Consider the following 14,060-nt stretch of genomic DNA (forward strand, 5'->3'; position numbering starts at 1 on the left):
CTAGCTGGTGACCAAGACCAAACAAGGAAGGAAGTTGACCTTGTCAAGCTTCAAGTGCAAGAAAGAGATGAAGACCTTGCCAAGCTTAAGGAGGAATTTCATCAAAACAAAAGAAAGCATCATGAAGAAGTGATATCCATGACAAATCAATTGGATAAGACAAAGAAACGAGAAGATGCATTGTCAAGCCACCTTGAACAAAGGCATAAAAGATTGAACAAACTTGAAGCAGAGATTGGTCAATACAAGGAAGAGATCTCGTCTCTTAAATCTCAACTAGAAGAACCAAGAAAGCTAGGACAAGGAGTAGAGAAGACAATGGAAGCATTGGTAAACATAGAAGGACAGGTTGATGAAGTAGAAAAGGAGAGAAACACCATGATATGCCAACTAAAAGCAAAGGATGAAGAAATATTCAAACTAAAATCCGACCTCAACCTTCTTAAGGCTGAAACATGTAAAGCTACAAGGATCATGGAAGAAATGGAGAGCAGTCTAGCTAAGGAAAATGAAGAAATCTTCAGAATGAAATCAGATATCAACTCTCTTAAAATAGAAGCAAATGAAGCAACTTGTATCAAGGAAGAGATTGAGAAACAACTTGCTAAGAAGAACAATGATTGTGAAAGATTGGAAGAAGAGATTGTCTCCCTCAGAAAAAAGGTTGATGGGATGGGCAATTTTTTGAAAAGCTCCCAAACCTTGGATGACATGCTCAGCCATCAAAGGTCCCCATTTGATAAATCAGGTCTTGACTATGAAGGAGAATCCTCAAGCAAGAATGATAATGCTTCAAACAACAAGGATGTGAGGAAGCGAGAAAGAAATATTAATGCTCCTAGTTCTAGCAAAGGCAAGGATACGAGTCAAGGCAACAATGAAGGAAGTCTCGTTCAAAGAAGAAATCTAGATGATAAGGATGAGAGAAGCAATGGTTATAATCAAAGGATCTCAAGGCAGAAAGACTTCAAAAGTACATCAAGGAAACCTTCTTCTCCCAAGTACCAAAGTATATTTCTTGGTTATTGTTATTCGTGTACAAACTTTGGACACATGACAAAATATTGTAGGGCATATCACAAAGATAGACATTATGGTCCCTCACAATCTCTGAGAAGCAATTCTGCAGGAAGAAATCATGAATTCTTATTCATGAACAACATATAATGCTTCAAGTGTCATAACATTGGTCATATGGCACTTGATTGTAACTTAACTTGGGCTCCTACACAAGCTAGAACCATGCCAGAGAAGAAAGTTACACAAGTATGGAGAAGAAAGCAAATACAATCCGAAAATCTCTTGAACCCTCCAGCCAACAACAACACATGTTGTTGACTTTATGAAGATATCCTTGATATTCCAAGTGTTTGATGATGGGATTCTGCCAAAAAGAGACCTTGCATACAATTAGGGGGAGCTTGTGATTCTTGATCATTATTGCAGAAGCCATCCATGGAAGGGTCCTTATGAAATCCTTGATGAGCTATATTAACAATCATTCTTTGATAGATAATTTCTCAGGAACACTCAATTGAAATAACATGATCTCTTATCTATCCAATGGACTGTTGTTAAAGATGTTTTCCACTTGATCTCTAAGCAGAAATTGGAGCAGCAGAAAAGGCCATCTAATGCTAATAAGGTGAATAACTATGTTGTTGTTATTACAGAAGTTGAATGTTTCGACCCAGGGATTTAATGTGAGAACAAGTAAATTATGGACACAAATAGAGGCAACCTTCAAACAAACAGATACATCTGGGAATGGAGCTTGAAGCAAGAGCAGTTGGCAGCATCTAACAAAATTGAAGCATTGCAAAAAGCTGCCAATCAGTAAAAAGAATTCAAAAGACAGTCACAGATTGGATATCAAAATCTGCTAGTAGAAATAACTTGCAGAAACTTTTACTAGAACACAAGGAAAAATGGCTCATCAAAATTACTATAGAAAGAAGAATGTTTCACAATCGAATATAAGCTCAATTTAATGTTGGTCACTTTGGAAAATAACAACAGTGAGGCACAATCTCTCACCATTTCATCTGAATGCAATAATGTTAAAATATTGAATGGTAGTGACTTAAGGAGAAGCACAAAAATACAGAGGAACTCAGATTTGAAGAAAGATAGCGAGAAAGACAATTTTAGTGGCATTTTCTCTTGTTTCAGACTATGAAGACCTCTTAAAACTGACTATGGAGACAACAAAATATAGACAACAATCCTTCTATCTTGAGCAAAAAGAAGAGCACCATGACAGGGGGAGCAGTTTGACAAGGGGAGCAGTTCAACAGGGGGAGTCCTTGTGCACTCCTTTGCCATTGATGTCAAAGGGGGAGAGAAGAAGAATATTGCCATTAATGACAAAGGCGGAGATTGTTAATCTAGGTTGTCATTGATGTCAATATAACAATGTTTGTGATGGCAAATTCTTTGATACGTGATGTTTCCTATTGATGCCCATTGATCATAATGCTCATAGTGATGAAAGTTTTATATATGATGCTATGATGAGATGGAGGACCCAAGTGGATTAAATACATATATACAAACATAATAAAAGTTGTAGACCCAAGAAGGAAAGTCATTAGGGAAGCCATTGGAATTCAAGAAAAGGAGCAGTCAAAGAAGAGCTATCAGAAGAGTTCATCAGAAGCAGTTTATCGAAAGGCATCATGAAGCCAAAGAGTAAGAGGAAGAGGTCATTGGAAGCCATCGAGAAGTAAAGAGGAACACATCAGCGGAGGAGCATAAACAGTGTTATCGGAGGAGGTAAGAACCCAATCTAAGAAACAAATCGTGGAAAACTTTAAACAAAAGTCCACAACGCATTGGAGTTAACATATCAACATTGTATTATAATTGCGACTTTATTTCATTGAAATCTGCGATTGTGATTTGAGTTGCGGACCCGACTGTTCCAATAGAACAAGCTCTAATGTAATACCGCATCTGCCACTATCGGAAGTTATGTATCACAAGTCATAAATGTCACCGCCAAAAACCTGTGATTGCGATATCATTGCGGACCCGCTACACCATTGTAATACAACTCAATATAATATCGCATCCATCGCATAATCACAAACCATAAATTTTATTATGTATCACTGCCCAAAATCTGCGATTGCAATATATATACGGATTCGCGAGGCGATTACAATTCACCTTAAAGAAATATCGCATCTTCTTATCAAAATTGTCATATCATAAAGTCTTAAAGGATGTCACACTTCCGATTGCAATAAGGGTGTGGACCCCGGACCGCCGATTGCGATAAACCCGATGGATTGCCGATTGCAATGGAGTTTTGGACGTGACGAATCTATTGACGACTGTTGTATCGCATCTGCTTCATCGACAGTATGAGTATCAACTATGTCACATCGGTAATGTTAGTTGCGATTGCGGGACCTCTGAAAGTTGCGAGTGCGATTGATGATGTGGCATGTGGGACCTCCATGTGGGTATAGCAACTCTTATATGGCTTCCGTGAATAATCAAGTCTATGGATGAAAGACTCTTTGATATATATTTTTAATATACAAGTCAGAGTCCTTCCAATAGACGTGTCCTTTGGCCATTGGTGAAACTCATATAAAAACGAGTTAAAACGCTTCACTTCCAAGCGTGGATCTTAGGCATCAATTACAAAGAAGAAAGAAAAACAATTTACAACTTGTGAACTCGAAGGAAGCTGAAGGACGAGCGAAAATAAAAACAGTGAATGTAAGCCGAAGGTTGAGTGAGACAGAGAAAAGAATGAAGTCGAAGACCGAGCAAGTGAAGAAGGAAATTGGAGGTCCAACTGAGGAAGAAGAAAGTCGAAGGTTGAGCTTCTGTTAACTGGGTTATTCATTAAAAGTATTGGACATATGATGAATTTGTTAAAGTACAACCCGTGATATGTTACAAGGACTGCATGGAAAGGATTGTTTCTAATTGAACACACAACATGAAGCTGTGACATTCACACCTCTGAAGTACTCCTGAAGCAGTTATCGCAACAGTTAGAACAGAGGGTTGAAACAAAGAATTGTTTGTGTACAGAACTTAGTACAATTCATTGTAGACACATTGAAGTTGTGTGAAGACTATTGAAGACCATCATGCATTAGTCATCATGAGGTAACCTTGGAGAAAGTGATTGGGTATAATGAAGAGCAATGGTGACACCTTCTATGAGACAAGGCTGTCATTGATGATGTAGCATGGAGACTACAGTGAAGCTGTAGATTAACAGAATTCATTGAAGAAGATTTTGGGAGCATAGAATTACTATCAAACATATCTAGACAAAATATAGGGTTGGAGCCCTTGGGGTTGGTGCCTCAGAATTGGAAGGATTGGTGTCCTTGGAGTTGGTGCTCCTAAATCCAAGGTTGGTGCCTTGACAAGATAGGGTCAGAGCCTCACAAAAGACCAAGTTGGTGCTTGGAAACAGGTTGGAGCCTGGGGAATTGAAGATCAGTGTCTTCATCAAGGGTTGGAGCCCTATATATTGTACTTGATTCATTATAAAGATTATATTAATAAAAATATTTATTCCTATTGCTTATTTTGTGTTCTAAATATAATTGATTTAACTGGTATAAGTAACAATTGAAAAGAAATACAGATTCATCCCCCCAATATTTCCAACAGTAATGTGCGGAGGGAAGTGAGAATTATGGAACGAGAAATCAGGACCATGCTACCAAAATCAGGGTTTCCCAAGTATTTCTCTTCCTAAAGCTATAGGCCAATAGGGGAGATCCCATGGGTCTAGGATTGAGGATGAACCCCACATTTAAGGTGAGGGAACAAAGTTACAAAACTATTGTCAAAACCCTTTCTTCTTCCAAGTCAACCAATAATCCATGCCCAAGATGCCCAAGGAAAAACAAGGATAAGCACCCGATTGCACAATGAAAAACATACCTTTAGGATTGGATTGCTCACCTTCAAACATATGCTCTCAACAAATGGGCAAGGGGACATATGACTAGTTCAAAGAGCAAAGATCAAATGACACAATACATCGACTACATCGGTGGCTGTCAAGGTTTGCTGGCTGTCGACTGAAGAGATGTCTAAGAGAAAAAATTCTTATATGGGGTCACCCAAATTTCATGGGTAACATCTAGCTCCGACTGTGACATGAGCTCTGTGTAGAGTGCACAATCAATGTACTCGAACACGGAGGTCATGAGAACTCCAATAATCCCCTGGGACTGCAAACCTGTATCCTGCACATCACAAACAATGTTGGAAGCATGTGTTCAGGGCATACTTTTTTGCCCATGTTTTCATCAAATAATAAACCATATAGAAAAGAAAATATATTCTATGATGCAACTCTAATCTAAGTGCATCTATTATAGCATGAGAACATGGTATGATGATTAGCAAAATAAACATGCAATGCATCCTACTCTAATATATATAGTATACAATGTCAAGTATCCAAGAAAGGGGTGAGGTGAATGGCCTTAACTAGGAAAACTGAACTAGTTTAATTTTCACCAAGATGCATAATGTCTTAACAACTTATAAGCAACAAAATAGACACTCAGAGATAAAAATACAACACACAAATTTACACAATTATTTTTTTCAAGAAACCAAACAGGAAAAACCTGTCTCCTTGATGTGGTCTTTTATTGATGTTGAACAATTGAATAAAAGATAAGGCAATCTGTTCAACTGAGAACACACTTATTCTCTGTTATACTAGCCCGAACCACCTTGCAATTACGCTGACCCTTCTCTTGCTTCCTTGTACTCTGTAACACAATCCTTTACTAATCTAATCAAAGTGAGGTGGTTACTAGGTTTCTAACTCTCATGTTACGGTTACAAGAATGGGGAAATTATTTATTTATTTATTTTTGTTTTTGCTCTATCAATGGCATGATTTAGTGCAGAGTTTGTTACCATTGTATGTTTGACCTTCTAACACATACAAGTTAACATTGGATCATCATATGATATATTATTCATCGACTACTCCATGAACATTCCAATTACTGTAATTCTCTTGTCCTTGTCTTTCCAAGCCATTACATCAAGGGCAGTAGTGTCTACTTCTATTCAAACTTTCAGAGTTTGAAACATCACAATCTGAAAAGTAAAGCTCATGTTGACCAATAGACTGTTAATGAAAGCACTTTTTTTTAGCTGGGTTATTCCTAGCAAATATTGCTCTTTCCACAACATCTTGAGAAAAGGTAATTTCTCCTTTGTAATGGTTTCAAGCAAGTCTCCGTGAACGATTTCTCTGTGTATGATGCATCTCTTTGTTCAATGAAGGCTGCATGTGGCGTTTCTACTTTGATAAGGTTTATTTTGACAACCCTCTAACCATGGAATCAATAAAAAAGAGTGTCATCCACATTTCTTACTAAGAAGCAACTACCACTAGCCATTAGAAGAAGAAAATCCCACTGGCTGAACATACTCCCTCAACTCATACACAAATAGCAAGTTGGTGAGATTCAGATTGCTAAATGGTCTCTTTGACACCAGTGATGGGTGCAACACATTGAGATGGTACATACACATACATGCAAATATAGATATTAGGGTCTTAATAGTAGAGACATGTGGAGCCAGAATATTGAGCCCCCTCTGATGAAGAGTTTACCATTTTGAGGGCTCATGTTTACCATGCCTTATCCTTAAATAGTTTCCTTAATAAATACTAAGCAGTGACAATAACATGCTCCATCGATGGTATCACTAAAGGCGTAAGACTGCAGGTACTTTCTTCCTGGACCAAGAATGGCTATAGGTTATGTATCAAAGTCCTTCCTATTTGTCATGTACAATCATGAGAAAGAACCCAAGATGGGTGTTGAAAGTTTCCATGCATATCCTCCTTAGACATCAGTAACACGGGGGAGATAGCCATAATTTGATGAGAGAAGGTAAGAATAGGTCTCTTCTACTGAGCATGCATTTGCTCTTGAAAATAGAACAAAATCATGCCCGAAATACCAAAATATCTTGGATAAGCAAGCTGAAAAACTCTATGGAAAGTGCCATATCCTAGCCATTTAATATGCTATAATCATTTATCAAAACAACCCTTGAAATCTTGGAAAAGTAAACCAGAAAACAACTTTACAAAAGTTATGATAGATATAAACATTTTTGGTAGTAATGACATAGGAAAAAGCTTTGCCGGCGCGTTTCGAACCATCTAGTGTGGTTCATTATCTAGACAAGTTGGATGGTTTGAAACGCGTCGGCAAAAATTTTTACTATGTGATTACTACTGAAAGTATTTTCTTAATTATTCAATATGGATCACATAACCGTGAATTCAGATATAAACATGTAAAGTGTTTAAAAAAAACCACATGTAAAGTGAGACTTGAAGGGTGATCATCAAACATGTAAAGTGTTAAAAAAAACCACATGTAAAGTGAGACTTGAAGGGTGATCATCATCGACCACTGAATCCATGACTTTATACAAGACTAACAAACAATAATTTTCATGAAAAAGTTTGTTCTTATATAATATGCATTGCATTTAGAAAAATGATGTCTATAATATAATGTAATGGTAATAAATTAAAATAAAATAAAAATTACAAAGATTAAAAAGAAACCATAATAATAATAATATATAAAATAGAAAAATAAACCAATATAACTCTATTTTAATTTATATTTTTTTTTAATCATTTAAAATTTATTCCTTAATTACTAAACCCTAAACAAATTTCATTTAAGAAAAAATAATAAACCCTAAAGAAATCTTAAATGAAATTAAATTTAAGAAAAAGCTATAATAGTAAGAAATATGTAAAATGAGATTTGAAAAGAAATCAACATGGACAATTATAAACCAACGAATCCTTAATTTTTTTTAATTAAATTATATTGAATATAATTTTTTTTACAATAAAAAAATAAATAAATTAACATATATCATTTAAGAAAAAATAATAAATCCTAAAGAAATCTTAAATGAAATTAAATTTAAGAAAAAGCTATAATAGTAAGAAATATGTAAAATGAGATTTGAAAAGAAATCAACATGGACAATTATAAACCAACGAATCCTTAATTTTTTTTAATTAAATTATATTGAATATAATTTTTTTTACAATAAAAAAATAAATAAATTAACATATACCATTAAATCTAGTACTTTATTGGAGATCAATGAACATAAATTTTCATAATATTTTTTTTATATAATATACTTTACATTTAAAGAAATGATATCTAATATATATTAATAATAAACTAATAATAAATCTTAAATCAAAATAGATAATTTGTTTTTTTAGGTCAGATACCATTATTTGATCTCAACGTTAACCATCATCATCATCATCATAAAACAAAATAAAAAATAAACATTATAATATAATTTAGAAAAAAATATTAAAAAAAATAAACTAACACAACTATATTGATATCATAATTTTATAATCATTTTAGTTTTTTACACTAATACATTCACACACAATGAACTACCACCAAAACGTCTTAACAACACTGTATTCATCATTGATTTAAAATTGTATTTAATTCTCTTTTAAAATTAATTCAATAAATAAGTAATTTCAATTTTAAAATATTATTTGTTTATTTTTACTTTATTTTTTTAAAAATATTTAATAATATAATTTTCATTTTAATATAAAGTTATAAAAGTAATATTTTATAAATTACTTTAAAAATTTTAACACATTTTTATTAATTTTATTTAATAAATAATTAAATTATTTAAAGTTAACTAATAACTAATTTATGTAAAATTAATATTTTATAAATAATTTAAAGTTTTATATCATTTAACAAATCTATATTAAATTTAAAAAATACTTTGCAATTATAAAATAAAATTTTTAAGTTTTTCGTTAATTTAGGAAACTGTGTTCAACAGAATCCAATTAATTAAAAAAAATTCATTCATCATCACATTTCAAATTTGTTTGTTATCAGTCATTTTCACATTTCAAATTTGTTCGTTAGCCGTCATTTTCATTCTGTTATCAGTCGTTTTCATTCATTTAATTTAAAAATATTATAATAAGATCGTAGGGGCGCGGCTGATTCAGTTGCCATGGGCGCGTCCCGATTCAGTATCGGGATTTAAAAATCGAGGCAACGATTCCACTTATGGCAGAGAGTGGACTGTCTAATAATTTTTTTTTTTTTTTTGAAATATTAAAAACTTCGGTGCCTGGATTTAAAAATCGAGGCAACGATTCCACATATGGCAGAGAGTGGGCTGTCTAATAATTTGATTTTTTTTTGAAATATTAAAAACTTCAAAAAAATCTTATCAAACTATAATGCGACTCCAGAAAAATTCGATAGGGGCGCGACTGATTCGGTATTGGATGTCGGGCTTTAAAGATCGAGCCACGTTTCCACTTATGGCAGAGAGTGGGCTGTTGTGGCAGCCAAAGATACTATTTCTGACAGGGTGGGCCGATTAGAGGTGCCAGCCAACTCGTCCATTTATGGGAGAGGGTTTTTCGGGGTTTTTAGACGGTTTTCAACACATGCAGGTGCTTGCTGTCTGAAGTACCAGTTTGCACAGGAGCTTCCACGAAAGAACACAACTGCATTTGGTCATTGACGATTTTCGACGTATGCAGGTGCTTGCTGTCTGAAGAACCAGTTTGCACAGGAGCTTTCACAAAAGAACATAACGGCAAGGGAGGATTGACGATTTTCGCCATTCTTGCTTGCTTTGTGGTGCCTAATAGCCGATCGGTCCTATCTCACCTGCGACCATCTCCACTGCTTGTTCTGCTTTGAATTTAATCTATTTCAGTCGTCTGCGTCAAGGATAAGATTCTGTGTAAAAAGCGCAGGAGCTTCCACGAAAGAACACAACGGCATTTGGAGGATTGACGATTTTCGCCCTATGGAGGTGCTTGCTGTCTGAAGTACCAGTTTGCCCAGGAGCTTTCACAAAAGAACATAACGGCAAGGGAGGATTGATGATTTTCGCCCTATTCAGGTGCTTGCTGTGTGAAGTACCAGTTTGCACAGGAGCTTTCACAAAAGAACATAACGGCAAGGGAGGATTGACGATTTTCGCCCTTCTTGCTTGCCTTCTGTTGTCTTCTAGCCTTGTGGTGCCTTCTAGCCGATCGGTCCTATCTCACCTGCGACCATCTCCACTGCTTGTTCTGCTTTGAATTCAATCTATTTCAGTCGTCTGCGTCAAGGATGCGTCAAGGATTCTGTGTAAAAAGCCTTTAGGCCTCATTGGTATTCACTTGGAGCGCTTTTCTTCAACTTTCAATTGGCAATCAAAGTGAGCGGACCATGAAAGAGAGCGGACCATGAAGGTGACGGTCTTTTGTCTCCGGAAGGAGGGTACATAGCAGGGTATTTGGTATTTTTTTTTGGGGTGTTTTGTGCGTTTTGGGAACATGATTTGGAATGAATGTTGAGTATGCCTGTTTTTGGCTGGTTGTTCATTGCAGGCTTTGTGAGTGTTGCAGCTGGTTGCAAATATGTAACACAAGGGATTGTAGGCTTTGTGAGAGTTGCAGCTGGTTGCAGATATGTAACACAAGGGAAGAAAATATCTGCAACACAACGGAAAAATTCCGTAGAACATTGTTAGCTGGGAACGTCTCCTTTCTTTTCTTTTTCTTGTACACGTGGGCACGGATGGAACCGAAAGCGTGTATGCGGGCGGTAAAGAAAAGCGGGTATGCTGCGGGCGTGCAACTAATTAACCATTGCCTGTTCTACGGAGGCCAAAGTAATAATAACGTAGATAATATAAATTGCTCTGTGTGGGGAATATAGGTAATCAAATATGTGTTATTTTAGCGGCTCTATGTGACCTACCTAACTACTTATCTGTGTCTCGTTGCAGTGCAATCTGTGTGATGGCGGGAATTAGATATCGTTCCTTCCAAATGGCTTGGTGTAAATAGAGTAGTCGCACAGCTGGGGTTTTATACATCCTTCCTGAAGTGTTTGAGTACCAACGCGGCCAATGTATCACCTAACAAGACCTACCAGCGATTTTTTTTTTTGGTTTATTTGTTCTTTCTTCTTTGCAGCCTTATCAGCTATTAAATTGACTAGCTAGCAAAGGTAACAGGAGAGAATGATGAGAGCCATAATATCTATTTTGGACTATTTGGAGATGTGCTGAGGTCAACCCAGGTATAATCAGACTTTTTCCACTGTTTAAAATGCCTGCAACATTATTGCAATTACTGGATCAGCTGATTTCAAAATTAGTGTGTTGTCATAAAATGTGTGCTTATTTATTCGGTTCTCATGACAATATGATATGTGTTTCAGGAGGCCTTCATTCGTCCACCATGGGTTGTTATTGCGGTGCGGCCAAGGCCAAGTGTGTGGGGATATTGTGGGGATATGTTCGCTTAGATGTTGATGAACTTGCTGTTGGACCGCCCTCTGTAGCTGAATGACCTTATGAATGGAGGTACTAATTTACACGGTGGAACCATCAAATTTAGATGTAGATATTAAAATTCTGATGATATGATGGACAACCAATGCAGAAGACTATATACCTTAGTGAGTTTCCATAAATTGGTTTAAATTTATTTAGCTCAGTTATAAAATGCGTGCTTATTTATTTGGTTCTCATGACAATATGATGTGTTTCAGGAGGCCTTCATACGTCCACCATGGGTTGTTCTTGCGGTGCGGCCAAGGCCTGGTGTGTGGGGATATGTTCGCTTAGATGTTGATGAACTTGCTGTTGCACAACTCTCTGTAGCTGAATGACCTTATAAATGGAGGTACTAATTTACACATTGGACCCATCAAATTTAGATGTAGATGTTAAAATTCTAATTATAGATGATGAACAACCAATGCAGAAGACTATATACCTTACTGCCTTTCCATAAATTGGTATAAATTTATTTACCTTAGTCATAGGATTTGCGCAATGAGGATAGTTACCAGTTACCATGGAAACAAACATCAACAATCCCCAACCATTTTCATGAAATTCTTCTTATATCTTCTCCAACTATTCTCATGAAATTCTTCTTATATGTTTGCTTTCGCTTTCTTTCATATACGACATTAGTTATGATCGCCAACTAATGCTATTATGGTTTGAAGTTGTGTTGAATATTCAGAACCACACTAAGTACCAACCAGAACGAGTATAATATAAACTAGTTTGTAGTGACCTCTGATTATTTAGTCCTTAGCTCTTAATTTGTTGGTCTGTCTAATTCATTTTGTAGGAAATTTAAGGCAAGGTGATAAAACAAATTGGTCTATTTTGCAGGAAATTTAAGGCAAGGTGATAAAACAAATTGGTCTCTGTTCAATAAACAGACTCTGCTAGCTTTCTCTTTCTCTCTCAGGCAGTCTCCTCTTTCTCTCTTAGGTAGTCTGTGTAAAGTTTTGTGGTGGAGCGCTCCATCAATGTGCTGTGTGCTACATAGTGTTGTGTGTTTGTCTGCGTTGTTTTATGCTTGTCATGTGTGCTCCGTCGTTATGTGTGTATATGTTTCTGTTATGTGTCTGTGGATCTGTATTAACTGAGATTGAGAGAGAGAGCAATGCCACAAAGGAGAAAGTTGCAGAGGAGAATATGGAGCAGAATATGGAGCGGTGGTTGGTGGCCAACTTTATCAACAAACAATGCTTTCACAGTGAGTTGGTATTTTTGTCAGTCCTGTCTTTAGTTATTTTTAAATTCATTACCCTTTTTCTGATTGGTTGGATTTTTATATACAGGAGTTACCAGAGTTTCCAGCTCTTTTGCAGCCACGAATGAGGAGTTTCCAGCGCTTTTGCAGCCACCATTTTCCAGAATTTCCGCATCTAAACATTCCTGTGTAGCAAGGTTAGTATTCCAGATTTTGTAAGCTATTTTACAATTTAAGAGAATGTGGTCATATAGTTGGACTTCTTATTAGTCATCAACGACACGTATATATTATGTTGATTGAAATTGATGGTTGGGTGCTTTTCGACTTGTTTTCCATGATCTAGACTCATTACCTTTTGTTGATTGTCGTTAAACAATCCTTAATGCAAATTCTCCCAATACTATTAGGGCAGGGCAAAATTATAAGGCTTGCCTCATTCACTGCCTTAGTCTACAATAGGAGATTCACAATCAATTTACATTTCCCCTCATAAAGTCTCAAATCATATTTTGTGACTTATCAGATCGATTTAGATTTCTCCTTATAAACTCTCCAATATACTGTTCCTTTACTTATAACAGAAATTGAGATTCCCCTAACTCTGAGAGCATATAAATCCTCTCATAAAGGCTCCTAGTGTCCGTGATCCCTTCAAGGCTCTGAGTGTTCGTGATCCCTTTCATGGGAGAATAACTACTGGGAAGGTCACTGTCCTAATCCTATTCTTTTACTTATAACAGAAATTGAGATTCCCCTAGATTCGAGAGAATGTGAATTCCTCTCATACAGGCTCAAGTGTTTGTGATCCCTTCCATGGGAGAATAACTCATGGCTATCCAAGGGTTGCTTGTAAGGTAAGGGGATTTGAACTGTTATTCCTTTAAATGTCCTTTTTTTGTCTCCCCCTAAAATAAGAAAATCTCTTTAATCATTTCCTGATCCCCTAATTTATCCTAGAATAAATAATAAAATAAGTTAACAAGGCCACAACTCTTCCTCTAGGCTGGGAGCTTTTCTCTTTGGGATCTTCCATGAACTTGAATGATGTGCTAGCTGTCTCCTTGACATAGCTACCTTCTTGGAATCGTGGATCTCATATGGATTAGTGCAAAGATAGGTCAAGGGTTGTTAAAACAACATTATCAAACTAGGGTGCTTCCCCAACAAGGCAACCTGATGACAAATTTTAAAGACATAGCTCAGGCGCATGAAATCGGATGAGTGCCCTTGTAATGTGTGGTAACAACAATAGCTACTTTCTAACTGCTCCAGCAGAGTTAGTAGGTGCTTCATCTATGTTGTGCGCTTCAATGGTCTTTGGAGAGTGGGTTGGCTGGTCGGTCTTCAAAATAACACCCTCCATTAATAATGGTTCTGACTTTAAAGATGTGCAATTTAACAACCCCACAACCATACTCATAGAGGCGTGTTT

The 14,060-nt window shown here is 36.2% G+C and overlaps 1 protein-coding gene across 1 annotated transcript in view; it reads left to right on the plus strand.

Annotated features, from left to right (window-relative positions):
• The first annotated feature begins 9,380 nt into the window (after positions 1-9,380).
• LOC149219175 (uncharacterized) overlaps positions 9,381-14,060 on the plus strand; it is a 62,536-nt gene continuing 57,856 nt past the window's right edge. The window contains exons 1-7 of the mRNA XM_089384298.1: positions 9,381-10,312; positions 10,451-10,681; positions 10,852-11,147; positions 11,289-11,433; positions 11,622-11,755; positions 12,259-12,628; positions 12,714-12,822. Of these exons, the coding sequence (XP_089240424.1) occupies positions 12,445-12,628; positions 12,714-12,822 (293 nt within the window). The 5' untranslated portion in view covers positions 9,381-10,312; positions 10,451-10,681; positions 10,852-11,147; ... (1 more) ...; positions 11,622-11,755; positions 12,259-12,444. The remainder of the gene's footprint in view (positions 10,313-10,450; positions 10,682-10,851; positions 11,148-11,288; positions 11,434-11,621; positions 11,756-12,258; positions 12,629-12,713; positions 12,823-14,060) is intronic.

Source organism: Pinus tabuliformis, chromosome Q (genome assembly GCF_031772625.1).
Source record: "Pinus tabuliformis cultivar Carrire ecotype Pingquan chromosome Q, CPIR1, whole genome shotgun sequence".
In the NCBI taxonomy this organism is placed as follows: domain Eukaryota; kingdom Viridiplantae; phylum Streptophyta; class Pinopsida; order Pinales; family Pinaceae; genus Pinus; species Pinus tabuliformis.